Genomic DNA, 18,198 nt, shown 5'->3' with positions numbered 1-18,198 from the left:
TGCCTCTTCAGCTGAGACTGCTCTCCTCAACCTCTCTCAAGGGAGCTCCTCTGTTGGTGACTACGCCATCCAGTTCCGCACCCTGGCGGCAGAATTAGACTGGAATGAGGCCGCTCTAATAGCCACCTTCAAGAAGGGCCTGTCCAGTCGGGTGAGAGACGTGCTTTCCGCCCGAGACCTACCTACCTCCCTGAACGAACTCATCCTACTGGCCACCAGGGTCGATACTCGTTTTTCTGAGAGAGAGGAGGAGGTCTGGCATGAACGGCGACTAAGCCTGTCCCGTCGCCATCACCAGCTGGCGCCGTTCTTCCAGAATCCTGACGTTCCGGTGTCCCAGTCGACTCCTGAGATTCCTATGCAGGTGGAACGGGCTCACCTGACGCCTGATGAAAGAATTCGTCGTCTGGAGCTGAATCTCTGCCTCTACTGCGGTGGTTCGGATCACTTTCGGCTGAGATGTCCCCAGCGTCCTCAAGCGTCCGGGAAACGCCAGCACCTAGGTCCGGTGGGAGAGGTCTCCCTAAGTGTGAATGCCACCTCTCCAAGGTTGTCTGTGCCAGTCTCTATCCAGACACCCTCAGGACAAACTCACCAGACTACTGCCTTTCTCGATTCTGGGTCAGCAGGCAGTTTTATTGCAGCTACATTGGTCCAAAGATGGCGGCTACCCGTGACCCAACTAGCCAGACCCCTGACTATCTCCTCGGTCACGGGCGAGATTCTTACCGACCATGTGCACTACCAGACCGCACCTCAAGTCCTCCAGGTGGGCACTTCACATCAGGAAAAGATCTCCTTCTACGTCCTGCCCCATTCTTCTTCCACCATCCTCCTGGGACTCCCTTGGCTGCGATTACATGCCCCTAACCTGGACTGGAGAACCGGGAAGATTCTTAGTTGGGGTCAGGACTGTTCCAACCAGTGTCTGAGGTCACCTCAGCCCAAGTACTCTATGTTGTCACCCGACCCCGCCAAGCCTCTATCCGGCCTACCGGCGGAATACCAAGACTTGCCTGATGCCTTCTCTGCCACGGAGGCGGACTCTCTACCACCTCATCGGGCGTACGATTGTCCCATAGACCTCCTTCCTGGAACTTCTCCTCCACAAGGTCAGGTGTACCCTCTCTCAGTACCCAAAACTGAGGACATGTCCTCTTACATCCGGGAGAACTTACAGAAGGGTTTCATCCGCAAATCCACATCCCCTCGCCACATAGGGATGGACTTCATCACTGATTTGCCTCCATCTGCAGGCAAGAAAGAGGGGGAGGGCAAAGGGGGGGTACTGTCACGGCCGCCGCCGCGTCCCGTGCTCCGGGCCGCCGCCGCGACCTCTCCATGCAGCTGCCGGGTCCATGTGCAGGCACCCGGCGCTGCTACTAGTTCGGCCCCGGGGGGCGCCTTACCTTGCCCCGCTCTTGTCACCCGCTGTGCCGGCCGGCGCGCGTCCCTGCCTCCTAGGGCGCGCGCGCCGGCTGTCTCAGATTTAAAGGGCCATTTAAAGATTTAAAGATGGCCTTCTATGCTGTCAGACTTCTTGTTAGGTCTCTTGTTGGCTTCTGCTCCACGTCCCCAGCCTTGACTAGAAGACGGGGGGAATCTTACATTGGGGACGGGATTGCTTCATCCGCTGTCTGCAGCCCTCTGATAGCCGGTCATTTTCATCATCATCTAACTCTCCCGAGCAATTGCCTGGTCTACTGGTCCAGTATCAGGACATTGCGGATGTCTTCATCGAAAAGCAGGCTGATACGTTACCACCTCACTGGCGATATGATTGTCCCCTAGACCTCCAAGATTGTCCCCTAGCGCCGGGTTCTTGTTCATTCAGAAGAAAGATGGTTCTCTCCATCCTTGTACCGACTACCAGGTTCTCAACAAGGTGATGGCGAAGAACCAGTATCCCTTGCCTCTAATATCGGAGTTGTTCAATAATCTCTGTGGAGCCCGGATTTTCACGAAAGTGGATCTTAGGGGGGCTTATAACCTAACCGATGAATGGACGACTGGCTTAAACACCAGGCATGGGCATTTCGACCCCTCTAGACCGTTCTTCCTGGAGGTGGATGCCTATTCTGTGGGTGCTGGATTCCTCCTCGAGATTCTTCAGGGAAAACTTGAACTTGCGGCTTCTTATCGAAGACGTTTTCCACCGGCCAAGAGAAATTATTCCATAGGAGATCGGGAACTACTGGAGCAAAACATCCGGTTAATAACTATACAGATCACAAGAATCTCCTCTATCTTCAGACCGCTCAGCATCTCAATCCCAGGTCAGGTGGTCACTGTACTTTTCCAGGTTCAACTTTGTCATTCACTTTCGTCCAGCGGAGAAGAACATAAAGGCCAATCGCACTCCCAGGCATCTGATGTCCTGGGGGAAGAAGGCTTCCGGTGGCCACATCAATTCTGCACAGTGTTCCTCCCGGTATAACTTATGTATGCCCGGCACTGAAGTGAGGTTTTGAAATGGGGTAATTCTTCTTCTATCGCTGGGCGTTCTGTGGCCTATAAAACGGGGCGGCTGATCTCCCATCACTACTGGTGGCCAAGCCTATCCAAGGTCTATGTGGCTTCTTGCACCACTTGTGCCCAGAACAAGACCACTCTTGGACCCATACTGCCATGGACTTTGTCATGGACTTTCCCCCTTCTGAAGGCAACATCGTCATCTGGGTGGTTACAGACCATTTTTCCAATATGTCCCCCGCCCCCTGGGTCACGTGCAGGCTGGCTCAGTTACATTTAAAGGAGCAGTATGCTCCTTATTGGTCCCTGCTCCTTGACACTCCCCTATAAATGAGTGCACCTGCCTGTTCCCCTCTGTTGGAGCCTCTGCATGCTTCTATAGAGTGTGGTCCCAGCTCTCCCGTGATTCCTGCCGTCTGCCCTGGTTTCAGCTGTGAGTCCTGCTGTGTGCCTGCCTGCCTACCTGTCTCCAGCTGCACCTTGCCCGACGCTGCTAGCAAGCCAAGCCAAGGGTAGAGACCTGGGGGTCGCCTGCTACAGCAAGTCCATCTTACCATGTGGTGGGTGATGGTTAAAACCAGTGGCCCCTTAGACTCCGCTCCCTGGTGCCGGCTGCTTCTTTCCAGTCTGACACAGTGCTCTCTGCTGCCACCTCTGTCCATGTCAGGAACTGTCCAGAGCAGGAGAGGTTTTCTATGGGGATTTGCTGCTGCTCTGGACAGTTCCTGACATGGACAGAGGTGGCAGCAGAGAGCACTGTGTCAGACTGGAGAGAATACACCACTTCCTGCAGGACATACAGCAGGACATGTTTTAACAGACCTGAATATCAGTCTTTTCCCCACAGAGGACATAGGGAAAACCTAGTGACAATCTTACAAAACAAGTGGCCCTTTCCAGACTAATAATATGGTCCTGCAATGGCCCCAGACCAGGAGTGACATTTTATTTGACACTCCAGGACTGCCGGTACCCGAATCTTCCGAGTACCCCTGTGGAGGGATGGTATTGGGGTAATAATGAGGGGAGAGGGGGGGGTCAGTGTTAGCTATTTTATGGGCTAAGACTTAGCCTCAGAGAACACATAAAGCCCCCCTACCCCTGGGGACAGCGGTTTGGGGCATCAGCACTTATGGTGCCTAGGGCAGCGGGTACTCAGAATACAGGCCTGACTATTAGTAATACATTATATTAGTCAGTTATATGTCTTGGGGTGATAGTTTTATTTAAATACAATTTTCTGATACTGGAATACAAGGGGTTAATGAACCCATCACTGGTCTACTGCAGTATATCATTTTGCCAACTTGCAACGTCACAGTACAGGGGTAACAAATATAGTGATGTCACAGTACAAGGATAATACACACAGTGATGTCATAGTATAGGGATAATACACACAGTGATGTCACAATACAGGGGTAACAAACAGTGATATCACAGTACAGGGGTAACAAACATAGTGATGTCACAGTACAGGGATAATACACACAGTGATGTCACAGTACAGGGATAATACACAGTGATGTCACAGTACAGAGATAATACACACAGTGATGTCACAGTACAGAGATAATACACACAGTGATGTCACAGTACAGGGATAACACACACAGTGATGTCACAGTACAAGGATAATACACAGTGATGTTACAGTACAGGGATAATACACACAGTGATGTCACAGTACAGGGATAACACACACAGTGATGTCACAGTACAAGGATAATACACAGTGATGTCACAGTACAAGAATACTACACACAGTGATGTCACAGTACAGGGATACTACACACAGCGATGTCACAGTACAGGGATAATACACACAGTGATGTCACAGTACAGGGATAATACACACAGTGATGTCACAGTACAGGAATAATACACACAATGATGTCACAGTACAGGGATAATACACACAGTGATGTCACAGTACAGGGATAATACACAGTGATGTCACAGTACAGGGATAATACACACAGTGATGTCACAGTACAGGGGTAATACACACAGTGAAGTCACAGCACAGGGATAATACACAGTGATGTCACAGCACAGGGATAATACACAGTGATGTCACAGTACAGGGATAGTACACACAGTGATGTCACAGTACAGGGATAATACACACAGTGATGTCACAGTACAGGGATACTACACACAGTGATGTCACAGTACAGGGATAATACACACAGTGATGTCACAGTACAGGGATAATACACACAGTGATGTCACAGTACAGGGATAATACACAGTGATGTCACAGTACAGGGATAATACACAGTGATGTCACAGTACAGGGATAATACACACAGTGATGTCACAGTACAGAGATAATACACACAGTGATGTCACAGTACAGGGAGAATACACACAGTGATGTCACAGTACAGGGATAATACACAGTGATGTCACAGTACAGGGATAATACACACAGTGATGTCACAGTACAGGGATAATACACACAGTGATGTCACAGTACAGGGAGAATACACACAGTGATGTCACAGTACAGGGATAATACACAGTGATGTCACAGTACAGGAATAATACACAGTGGTGTCACAGAACATGGATAATACACAGTGATGTCACAGCACAGGGATAATACACACAGTGATGTCACAGTACAGAGATAATACACACAGTGATGTCACAGTACAGGGATAACACACACAGTGATGTCACAGTACAGGGATAACACACACAGTGATGTCACAGTACAGGGATAATACACAGTGATGTCACAGTACAAGAATACTACACACAGTGATGTCACAGTACAGGGATAATACACACAGTGATGTCACAGTACAGGGATAATACACACAGTGATGTCACAGTACAGGGATAATACATACAGTGATGTCACAGTACAGGGATAATACACACAGTGATGTCACAGTACAGAGATAATACACATAGTGATGTCACAGTACAGGTATACACACAGTGATGTCACAGTACAGAGATAATACACACAGTGATGTCACAGTACAGGGATAATACACAGTGATGTCACAGTACAGGGATAATACACACAGTGATGTCACAATACAGGGATAATGCACACAGTGATGTCACAGTACAGGGATAATACACACAGTGATGTCACAGCACAGGGATAATACACACAGTGATGTCACAGCACAGGGATAATGCACAGTGATGTCACAGTACAGGGATAATACACAGTGATGTCACAGTACAGGGATAGTACCCACAGTGATGTCACAGTACAGGGATAATACACACAGTGATGTCACAGTACAGGGATAATACACACAGTGATGTCACAGTACAGGGGGATAATACACACAGTGATGTCACAATACAGGGATAATACACACAGTGATGTAACAGTACAGGGATAATACACACAGTGATGTCACAGCACAGGGATAATACACAGTGATGTCACAGCACAGGGATAATACACAGTGATGTCACAGTACAGGGATAGTACACACAGTGATGTCACAGTACAGGGATAATACACACAGTGATGTCACAGTACAGGGATACTACACACAGTGATGTCACAGTACAGGGATAATACACACAGTGATGTCACAGTACAGGGATAATACACACAGTGATGTCACAGTACAGGGATAATACACACAGTGAAGTCACAGTACAGGGATAATACATACAGTGATGTCACAGTACAGGGATAATACACACAGTGATGTCACAGTACAGGGATAATACACAGTGATGTCACAGTACAGGGATAATACACAGTGATGTCACAGTACAGGGATAATACACACAGTGATGTCACAGTACAGAGATAATACACACAGTGATGTCACAGTACAGGGAGAATACACACAGTGATGTCACAGTACAGGGATAATACACAGTGATGTCACAGTACAGGGATAATACACGCAGTGATGTCACAGTACAGGGATAATACACACAGTGATGTCACAGTACAGGGAGAATATACACAGTGATGTCACAGTACAGGGATAATACACAGTGATGTCACAGTACAGGAATAATACACAGTGGTGTCACAGAACATGGATAATACACAGTGATGTCACAGCACAGGGATAATACACACAGTGATGTCACAGTACAGAGATAATACACACAGTGATGTCACAGTACAGGGATAACACACACAGTGATGTCACAGTACAGGGATAACACACACAGTGATGTCACAGTACAGGGATAATACACAGTGATGTCACAGTACAAGAATACTACACACAGTGATGTCACAGTACAGGGATAATACACACAGTGATGTCACAGTACAGGGATAATACACACGGTGATGTCACAGTACAGGGATAATACATACAGTGATGTCACAGTACAGGGATAATACACACAGTGATGTCACAGTACAGAGATAATACACATAGTGATGTCACAGTACAGGTATACACACAGTGATGTCACAGTACAGAGATAATACACACAGTGATGTCACAGTACAGGGAGAATACACACAGTGATGTCACAGTACAGGGATAATACACAGTGATGTCACAGTACAGGGATAATACACACAGTGATGTCACAATACAGGGATAATGCACACAGTGATGTCACAGTACAGGGATAATACACACAGTGATGTCACAGCACAGGGATAATACACACAGTGATGTCACAGCACAGGGATAATACACAGTGATGTCACAGTACAGGGATAATACACAGTGATGTCACAGTACAGGGATAGTACCCACAGTGATGTCACAGTACAGGGATAATACACACAGTGATGTCACAGTACAGGGATACTACACACAGTGATGTCACAGTACAGGGATAATACACACAGTGATGTCACAGTACAGGGAGAATACAGTGATGTCACAGTACAGGGATAATACAGTGATGTCACAGTACAGGGAGAATACAGTGATGTCACAGTACAGGGATAATACAGTGATGTCACAGTACAGGGATAATACACACAGTGATGTCACAGTACAGGGATAATACACACAGTGATGTCACAGTACAGGGATAATTCACACAGTGATGTCACAGTACGGGGATAATACACACAGTGATGTCACAGTACAGGGATAATACACACAGTGATGTCACAGTACAGCGATAATACACACAGTGATGTCACAGTACAGGGATACTACACACAGTGATGTCACAGTACAGGGATAATACACACAGTGATGTCACAGTACAGGGATAATACACACAGTGATGTCACAGTACAGGGATAATACACACAGTGATGTCACAGTACAGGGAGAATACAGTGATGTCACAGTACAGGGATAATACACAGTGATGTCACAGTACAGGGATAATACACACAGTGATGTCACAGTACATGGATAATACAGTGATGTCACAGTACAGGGATAATACACACAGTGATGTCACAGTACAGGGATAATACACACAGTGATGTCACAGTACAGGGAGAATACAGTGATGTCACAGTACAGGGATAATACAGTGATGTCATAGTACAGGGATAATACAGTGATGTCACAGTACAGGGATAATACACACAGTGATGTCACAGTACAGGGATAATACACACAGTGATGTCACAGTACAGGGATAATACACACAGTGATGTCACAGTACAGGGATAATATATACAAGATGCACCACTCAAAACAAGTAGAGTGCTAAACCAATGCATATCTTTGTTAAATGACCAATATAGATACAAAAAGATAACACATAAATGTAAGTATACAGAAGCATTACAGACAGGGAGAGAAAATCCCAAATACTACTCTAAATTAAAACCATTTATAATGTTAGCCGTAATGCTGCTGGCGTTCCAGACAGGACTAATCTACCAACCTGACCCAAGACTGCATATGCAATGGCAATAAATAAAGGACCCTACCTCAACAAAAAAACAACAATGTGGCACAATACAACAAAAATGGTGATGAAATGAAGGGGAAAAAATGGCGAAAAGTCTACTATATGCAGTCCGACAAGGGAGAGAGAGGGTCAGATGGGATCAGAGACCACCCCGCGCCGTCCACCGTTCAAACACCTTCCTCAGGGATGTCTGACATTTTAATAGAAGTAAATACAAATTCTCTCTCACTTTCTGACACCAGTTGATTTAAAAGAAAAAAAAAATTGGTGAACAATCCCTTTAAAGGGGTTATCCAGTGCTACTAAAACATGGCCACTTTTCCCCCTACTGTTGTCTCCAGTTCAGGTGCAGTTTGCAATTAAGCTCCATTTACTTCAATGGAACTGAGTTTCAAACCCCCACCCAAACTGGAGACAAAAGTAGGGGGAAAGTGGCCATGTTTTTGTAGCGCTGCATAACCCCTTTAATATAAACTTCCATGGTCGTTCTGACGTCTTTCACTTCACTGTTTAGTCTTATTGTCACGCTGACACCTCAGTACCAGGGGGACGTGTGTATCCGGCACATTAGGTAGGATAGAGACCTATTCACACCTACTGTACAGACAACAGCTGGCTGACCCCATGCTGTCACCCAACGCTTCTGTTTGTCATATATACTTCCTTGTATTACACATAGAGGCCATGTGTGCAGACAATTTAAGGCGGACCATGGAGTCCCTCGAAGTATAGCGCTGACCTATATAGTTCTATAGACTCCATATTACCGATGTATAATAAGGGCGTCTCTATGTGTTCTCCATATATTTAGTGTCTGGATGGACATGGCCACTTAAAGGGATATTCCATATGGAAAAACTATAGGCTAATTATGGCAGATAATACTTCTGTGACCCCCATCTATAAGGTTACAGGGGTCCTGTGTCCCCACTTATAGGTAGAAGCAGGTAAAAGATGGTGACACGTTCATTTTGCTGGTAATCCTGGTTATCTCCAGATGTTAGACCCAGAGAAGATTATGCATAGTCTATGAACACATAAATCTATAGGAATCCCCCTTTAAGTTACTAGTTGCTCTGCCTGGCGCATGCCCATAACACTACTACTGGGCGATTGACTACCAATGCTGCTTGAGCATGCGCAGACGAGTCTATGCAATCCCTGTCCTTTATCTGCCGGTGCCGCTCAGGACGCAGAATCCTATCAGCGCATGCGCCCTAGCGCTGCGCTCCCCGTGTCTTGCTCGCCCATGCGCAGTAGCGTCTCCTCGCCGCCCTATAACATTTCTCCGAGCTCCGGCTCCATGGTAACCGGGAAGCCAAGACACACGTCAGGCACAGCGGACACGGCTGCGGGCTACATGTCCCCGGAGACGGCTGGGAGCCTCACGGTCCCCCGGTAATCCGCCCGCGGTCTGCCGCTAGACCGCACCCAATGGCCGGCCGACCCCCCCCGCCGTGACCCGAGACCCCTGACCGGTCCCGGGGATGTCCCCATTGTGGTGAATGTGTGACAGAAGAGACCGGGATACACGGAGCCATGCTGGGCCAGCGGAGCAAAGCCTACTCGTATCCTTCATATGGTCAGTTACCTTATATCAGGACAGTGCTTACGTCACAGAGCTGCTGTATAACAGGACAGTGCTGACGTCACAGAGCTACTGTATAATACACTGCTATATAACAGGACAGTGCTGACGTCACAGAGCTACTGTATAATACACTGCTATATAACAGGACAGTGCTGACGTCACAGAGCTACTGTATAATACACTGCTATATAACAGGACAGTGCTGACGTCACAGAGCTGTATAATACACTGCTATATAACAGGACAGTGCTGACGTCACAGAGCTACTGTATAATACACTGCTATATAACAGGACAGTGCTGACGTCACAGAGCTACTGTATAATACACTGCTATATAACAGGACAGTGCTGACGTCACAGAGCTGATGTATAACAGGACAGTGCTGACGTCACAGAGCTGATGTATAACAGGACAGTGCTGACGTCACAGAGCTGTATAATACACTGCTATATAACAGGACAGTGCTGACGTCACAGAGCTGATGTATAACAGGACAGTGCTGACGTCACAGAGCTGCTGTATAATACACTGCTATATAAAAGTACAGTGCTGACGTCACAGAGCTACTGTATAACAGGACAGTGCTGACGTCACAGAGCTACTGTATAATACACTGCTATATAACAGGACAGTGCTGACGTCACAGAGCTGCTGTATAACAGGACAGTGCTGACGTCACAGAGCTACTGTATAATACACTGCTATATAACAGGACAGTGCTGACGTCACAGAGCTACTGTATAACAGGACAGTGCTGACGTCACAGAGCTACTGTATAATACACTGCTATATAACAGGACAGTGCTTACGTCACAGAGCTGTATAATACACTGCTATATAACAGGACAGTGCTGACGTCACAGAGCTACTGTATAATACACTGCTATATAACAGGACAGTGCTGACGTCACAGAGCTACTGTATAATACACTGCTATATAACAGGACAGTGCTGACGTCACAGAGCTACTGTATAATACACTACTGTATAACAGGACAGTGCTTACGTCACAGAGCTACTGTATAACAGGACAGAGCTTACGTCACAGAGCTACTGTATAATACACTGCTATATAACAGGACAGTGCTGATGTCACAGAGCTGATATATAACAGGACAGTGCTTACGTCACAGAGCTGCTGTATAATAGTACACTGCTGTATAATAGTACACTGCTGTATAATAGTACACTGCTGTATAATAATACACTGCTGTATAACAGTACACTGCTGTATAATAATACACTGCTGTATAATAGTACACTGCTGTATAATAGTACACTGCTGTATAATAATACACTGCTGTATAACAATACACTGCTGTATAATAATACACTGCTGTATAACAATACACTGCTGTATAATTGTACACTGCTGTATAACAATACACTGCTGTATAATTGTACACTGCTGTATAATAATACGCTGCTGTATAATAGTACACTGCTGTATAATAATACACTGCTGTATAATAGTACACTGCTGTATAATAATACACTGCTGTATAACAATACACTGCTGTATAACAATACACTGCTGTATAATAGTACACTGCTGTATAATAGTACACTGCTGTATAATAATACACTGCTGTATAACAATACACTGCTGTATAATAATACACTGCTGTATAACAATACACTGCTGTATAATAATACACTGCTGTATAACAATACACTCCTGTATAATAGTACACTTCTGTATAATAATACACTGCTGTATAACAGTACGCTGCTGTATAATAATACACTGCTGTATAATAGTACACTGCTGTATAATAATACACTGCTGTATAATAATACACTTCTGTATAATAATACACTGCTGTATAATAGTACACTGCTGTATAATAATACGCTGCTGTATAATAGTACACTGCTGTATAATAGTACACTGCTGTATAATAGTACACTGCTGTATAATAATACACTGCTGTATAATAGTACACTGCTGTATAATAATACACTGCTGTATAATAATACACTGCTGTATAATAGTACACTGCTGTATAATAATACACTGCTGTATAATAATACACTGCTGTATAACTGTACACTGCTGTATAACAATACACTGCTGTATAACAATACACTGCTGTATAATAATACACTGCTGTATAATAGTACACTGCTGTATAATAATACACTGCTGTATAATAATACACTGCTGTATAACAATACACTGCTGTATAATTGTACACTGCTGTATAACAATACACTGCTGTATAATAGTACACTGCTGTATAATAATACGCTGCTGTATAATTGTACACTGCTGTATAACAATACACTGCTGTATAATTGTACACTGCTGTATAATAATACACTGCTGTATAACAATACACTGCTGTATAATAATACACTGCTGTATAATAGTACACTGCTGTATAATAATACACTGCTGTATAACAATACACTGCTGTATAATAATACACTGCTGTATAACAGTACACTGCTGTATAATAATACACTGCTGTATAATAATACACTGCTGTATAATAGTACACTGCTGTATAATAATACACTGCTGTATAACATTACACTGCTGTATAACAATACACTGCTGTATAATAATACACTGCTGTATAACAATACACTGCTGTATAACAGTACACTGCTGTATAACAATACACTGCTGTATAACAGTACACTGCTGTATAACAGTACACTGCTGTATAACAATACACTGCTGTATAACAGTACACTGCTGTGAAGGAAAGAGTCCAGCACCAGTGGAGCGGATAAAAACGTCCTTCTTTATTTAGGCAAACTTCACATACAGGAAACAAACATGCGGTAGGTTGACGCGTTTCGGCGTATCTCACGCCTTGTTCACAACACAATATTGTGTTGTTATTGTGTTGTGAACAAGGCGTGAGATACGCCGAAACGCGTCAACCTACCGCATGTTTGTTTCCTGTATGTGAAGTTTGCCTAAATAAAGAAGGACGTTTTTATCCGCTGCACTGGTGCTGGACTCTTTCCTTCACATGTGTTGCCCTGGCTCCGGGCTTTGCCGTGCACCGTGAGTGGAAGTAGCAGGTGAGCTGACCCCAAATCAGCATTTGTCTATCAACAGTACACTGCTGTATAACAATACACTGCTGTATAACAATACACTGCTGTATAATAATACACTGCTGTATAACAATACACTGCTGTATAACAATACACTGCTGTATAATAATACACTGCTGTATAATAGTACACTGCTGTATGATAATACCCTGCTGTATAATAGTACACTGCTGTATAATAATACACTGCTGTATAATACACTGCTGTATAACATTACACTGCTGTATAATACACTGCTGTATAACAGTACACTGCTGTATAACAGTACACTGCTGTATAATGCATAGTATATAAGCATGTATACTTCCCCGCCTGAGGCACCAGTCTCCTCTCTGTGATAATCGGCGGCTGCCATTGTTCTCCAGCATCTGGGTGGGTCTTGTACCCGGCTCCTCCAGCTGCAGCGCCATCTACCTGGCTGATGGATTGGCCGCTCATCCAGCCAGCGCGTGCAGCCGTGTCCCGCCCCTGTCACTGATTGGCTGAGCAGGCAGTCCATAGTTACAGTGAGCTATAGATCTGCCATGAGACCCTAGAAGGAAGAGGTCAGGAGGTCACGTCACTTTGTAAGGATTGTAATAGTTATTTCTGGGCATTTTGACCTTAACCCTTTTTATTATAAGAAATCCTAAATCCCAGCCAGAGGTGGATGTGGATGAGGAGCGGCAGGCGTTACTGGAGGACCAGAGAGTCATCCGGCTGCGAGCCCATAAGCTGTCACTGGAGACCAACCGCAGGAGGAGGTAAGTGCAGAGGGATTGTGCTGTATGTCCTGCAGGAAGTGGTGGATTCCCTCCAATCTTCCAGTACATATCAGCTGCTGTATGTACTGCAGGAAGTGGTGGATTCCCTCCAGTCTGACACAATGCTCTCTGCTGCCACCTTCATGCAGTGGCCAGGAACAGATCACATTTTATTAAATCAGTGTGTAGAAATGGTGATAACAGCAGGAGAGGAGGAAGCTGATCTTGTAGGTTGTGTTAGTATGTCTATAGGTGTCATGTGGTTGTGCTAGTATGTGTCATGTGGTTGTGCTAGTATGTGTCATGTGGTTGTGCTAGTATGCGTCTATAGGTGTCATGTGGTAGTGTAAGTATGTGTATGTCTATAGGTGTCATGTGGTTGTGTTAGTATGTGTCATGTGGTTGTGTTAGTATGTGTCTGTAGGTGTCATGTGGTTGTGTTAGTATGTGTCTGTAGGTGTCATGTGGTTGTGTTAGTATGTGTCTGTAGGTGTCATGTGGTTGTGTTAGTTTGCGTCTATAAGTGTCATGTGGTTGTGTTAGTATGTGTCATGTGGTTTTGTTAGTATGCGTCTATAGGTGTCATGTGGTTGTGTTAGTATGCGTCTATAGGTGTCATGTGGTTGTGTTAGTATGTGTCATGTGGTTGTGCTAGTATGCGTCTATAGGTGTCATGTGGTTGTGTTAATATGTGTCTATAGGTGTCATGTGGTTGTGTTAGTATGTGTCTATAGGTGTTATGTGGTTGTGTTAGTATGTGTCTATAGGTGTCATGTGGTTGTGTTAGTATGCGTCTATAGGTGTTATGTGGTTGTGTTACTATGTGTCTGTAGGTGTCATGTGGTTGTGTTAGTATGCGTCTATAGGTGTCATGTGGTTGTGTTACTATGTGTCTATAGGTGTCATGTGGTTGTGTTAGTATGTGTCTATAGGTGTCATGTGGTTGTGTTAGTATGTGTCTATAGGTGTCATGTGGTTGTGTTAGTATGTGTCTGTAGGTCTCATGTGGTTGTGTTACTATGTGTCTATAGGTGTCATGTGGTTGTGTTAGTATGTGTATGTAGGTCTCATGTGGTTGTATTAGTATGTGTCTATAGGTGTCATGTGGTTGTGTTACTATGTGTCTATAGGTGTCATGTGGTTGTGTTAGTATGTGTCTATAGGTGTCATGTGGTTGTGTTAGTATGTGTCTATAGGTGTTATGTGGTTGTGTTAGTATGCGTCTATAGGTGTCATGTGGTTGTGTTAGTATGTGTCTATAGGTGTCATGTGGTTGTGTTAGTATGTGTCTATAGGTGTCATGTGGTTGTGTTAGTATGTGTCTATAGGTGTCATGTGGTTGTGTTAGTATGTGTCTGTAGGTCTCATGTGGTTGTGTTACTATGTGTCTATAGGTGTCATGTGGTTGTGTTAGTATGTGTATGTAGGTCTCATGTGGTTGTATTAGTATGTGTCTATAGGTGTCATGTGGTTGTGTTACTATGTGTCTATAGGTGTCATGTGGTTGTGTTAGTATGTGTCTATAGGTGTCATGTGGTTGTGTTAGTATGTGTCTATAGGTGTTATGTGGTTGTGTTAGTATGCGTCTATAGGTGTCATGTGGTTGTGTTAGTATGTGTCTATAGGTGTCATGTGGTTGTGTTAGTATGTGTCTATAGGTGTCATGTGGTTGTGTAAGTATGCGTCTATAGGTGTTATGTGGTTGTGTAAGTATGTGTCTATAGGTGTCATGTGGTTGTGTTAGTATGTGTCTATAGGTGTTATGTGGTTGTGTTAGTATGCGTCTATAGGTGTCATGTGGTTGTGTTAGTATGTGTCTATAGGTGTCATGTGGTTGTGTAAGTATGTGTATGAAGGGGGGGGGGGGGGGTACTGGTCTTACAGGAGGTAGTGACCTGTTCTATGTAGTTCTGTATGTGACTCATAGTATATATTCCATCATTTATCAGGACATAATGATGCCGCAGCAGCTGCAGGAGAGGAGTGTGCTGGTTATTCAGGAGGCAGTGACCTGTTCTCCTATGTAGTCCTGTGTGTAATAGGAATAGGATACTCTCTGATGTTGCCGCTCCTCATAGTGATGGCAGCCGCAGGAATGGGAGGAATGTGCTGATTTCTATCGCGGGACGTAACTGGGAAGCCGGCAGAGTAATTGTCCTTCATAAAATGTGACATTGAGGCGCCTGTCATGTGAAGCTCTCAGGAGCTCTTTATAAGATGAGTCTTAGAGGGGCTTCATTATTGAGGATGAATGCTGGGTTCACACCACGTTTTTCCAATCCGTTTAACATATACGTTGTATAGAAAAAAAAGATGCAATTGTGTGTCATTGGATCTGTATTTCCATTGACTACCATTTAAAAAAAAAACAACTGATTGAAACGGATGCGGTTTTTTTAACGGACACAAAAGTAGTGTTGACTACGTTTTTCTGTCTGTTAAAAGTAACCAATTAAGAACGGACACGTTGAATGGATTGTACAAACAGTGTTACCCAGCCTTACCTGGCAAAGCCCCCAGCCGTCATTACCAGGTGCTTCCAGTTATGACCCTCAGAGGCTTCCTTAAAAAGAGCCTGCACCCCCTTACTACTATGCAACATGAGATTATATATATATATATATATATATATATACACACACACACACACAGTGGTACCTTGGTTTAAGAGTAACTTGGATTGAGAGCAATTTGCAAGAAGAGCTCACCGTTTTTCAGAATTGTCACGTGGTTTAAGAGCATTGCTTTGGTTTAAGAGCTCCCTGTACTGGGTGGGAGGGGCATGGTCTGCATAGCGGGGTCTACAGCACTGTACTCTGACCCAGGAAGTCTCCCTCACCTTCCAAATCATAGCAGATCCACTTCAGGCTGGGGCTTACATCAGGGGACAGGACTGTGGAGGTCATCTTTCCAATGTTGTAATCCATCTATGTCCCCACATCTGCCCTGCTCATTCCTTCATACTCTCTGCAGTCTCTGTCAGCCCTTGTGATTCCCATCTTCTCCATTCCTGCTATAATGTGCCTGCACTTACATTCAGCTATACTCACTGCTGCTATAATGTGCCTGCACTTACATTCACCTATAAACACTACTGCTATATTGTGCCTGCACTTACATTCAGCTATACACACTGCTGCTATAATGTGCCTGCACTTACATTCACCTATAAACACTACTGCTATATTGTGCCTGCACTTACATTCAGCTATACTCACTACTGCTATAACGTGCCTGCACTAATACTCAGCTATACACACTTCTGTATAGAGAAGTTTCTGTCACTGTCCTCCTGCACGGCTCTGTTATTCTCACTTCCTGATTGGTCCAGGCTGAACACATGCCCCTTCCCCATTGCTGTCATGTGACCACACAGACTGCTGCTGTGTTATCAGGTGTATACAGTTACTATACATTATACTTTTTGGCGCGGTGTCACCCACCAGTCTGTAGGCACATAGAAATGATCTGGGGCCGTTGTTTGCTCTCTGTCTGGTATCGTTCTCTGCTGATGGTTGGTACATTGCCTTCTTGGCGTCTGTGTATCTTACCTCCCAGGACGAGTCATTCACCCGCTGATCACTCTATAGCCGCTCACAATTCATTGGCCTGGAGCGTATTCAGACATTGTCTCCTCTTCGGTAAAATCCTATATAAATTATTCAGTTGGCAAATAAGATGGATGACTTGTACACTGTACGGGTTACATTTCAGGAGAGCGCCTGCTCTGGTCACTTGTATGATCACAGGAAGAGAAGGCATATAAGCATAACTGATCGCTGGGACCCCCACCGATCCTGAGAATACCATTATATTTGTCCCCAGAATGGATGCTGTGCACCACACCTGTGCAGCCAGCTCTCCATTCATTCTCCGACAAACCAACGAGCTCTTTGGAGGTTCCATAGGGAATGGTACATTCACTTTAAGCATGGATAATACCTTTAAGAAAAGAGGTTGTGTTAATTTTTTTTAAAGGGCTTCTAAATTAACCCATCATTCTGTGATCAGTAGTGATCTGGATCCTCTACCAATCCCCTTCACTGCTAAATCCACCACAGCGCCACCCTAGTGTGTGTGGCTGGGCCTGGTACTGCATTTCAGCCCCATTGAATTAATTGGGCCAAATTGTGGGTGAGTTATAGTACCAGATATAACCACATGGACGCCTCAGACTTCCTGGTTTTATTATATTTACAGGGGTACTCCGACCGGGACCCTGTTTTCGGCAGTGCCTGGGGAAGGGGTGGGCGAAAACAATAACACCCATTTACCTCCCTGGGGGACCCGAGTGACGGAATGCAGGTGGCAGTGCAGGAGCAGGGGAGGTATATGGGTATGTCTGTTTTCACCCACCCCCTCCCTGGGTCTCGGCTACAGTATCCCTTTAAACTTGCAGATTTTAGCACTGTTATCGAGCCCCCTCCATGGCGCACAACTGTTTCTCATTCTCCACATTTTAGTGATA

The 18,198-nt window shown here is 44.8% G+C and overlaps 2 protein-coding genes across 3 annotated transcripts in view; one reads left to right on the top strand and one right to left on the bottom strand.

Annotated features, from left to right (window-relative positions):
* The window catches only part of ANGPTL5 (angiopoietin like 5), a 33,817-nt gene extending 23,827 nt beyond the window's left edge, over positions 1-9,990 (bottom strand). Inside the window, exon 1 of the mRNA XM_069969600.1 lies at positions 9,911-9,990. The gene's annotated coding sequence lies outside the window, so the exon portion shown is untranslated. The remainder of the gene's footprint in view (positions 1-9,910) is intronic.
* CEP126 (centrosomal protein 126) overlaps positions 9,584-18,198 on the top strand; it is a 47,009-nt gene continuing 38,394 nt past the window's right edge. For both annotated transcript variants that reach the window (XM_069969597.1, XM_069969598.1), the window contains exons 1-2: positions 9,584-9,887; positions 13,611-13,730. In XM_069969597.1, the coding sequence (XP_069825698.1) occupies positions 9,859-9,887; positions 13,611-13,730 (149 nt within the window). In that variant the 5' untranslated portion in view covers positions 9,584-9,858. The remainder of the gene's footprint in view (positions 9,888-13,610; positions 13,731-18,198) is intronic.

The sequence above is a fragment of the Dendropsophus ebraccatus genome, chromosome 5 (genome assembly GCF_027789765.1).
Source record: "Dendropsophus ebraccatus isolate aDenEbr1 chromosome 5, aDenEbr1.pat, whole genome shotgun sequence".
NCBI lineage: Eukaryota > Metazoa > Chordata > Amphibia > Anura > Hylidae > Dendropsophus > Dendropsophus ebraccatus.
The sequence above is the reverse complement of the archived record's forward strand: the minus strand, read 5'-3'. Positions and strand labels throughout refer to the sequence as shown.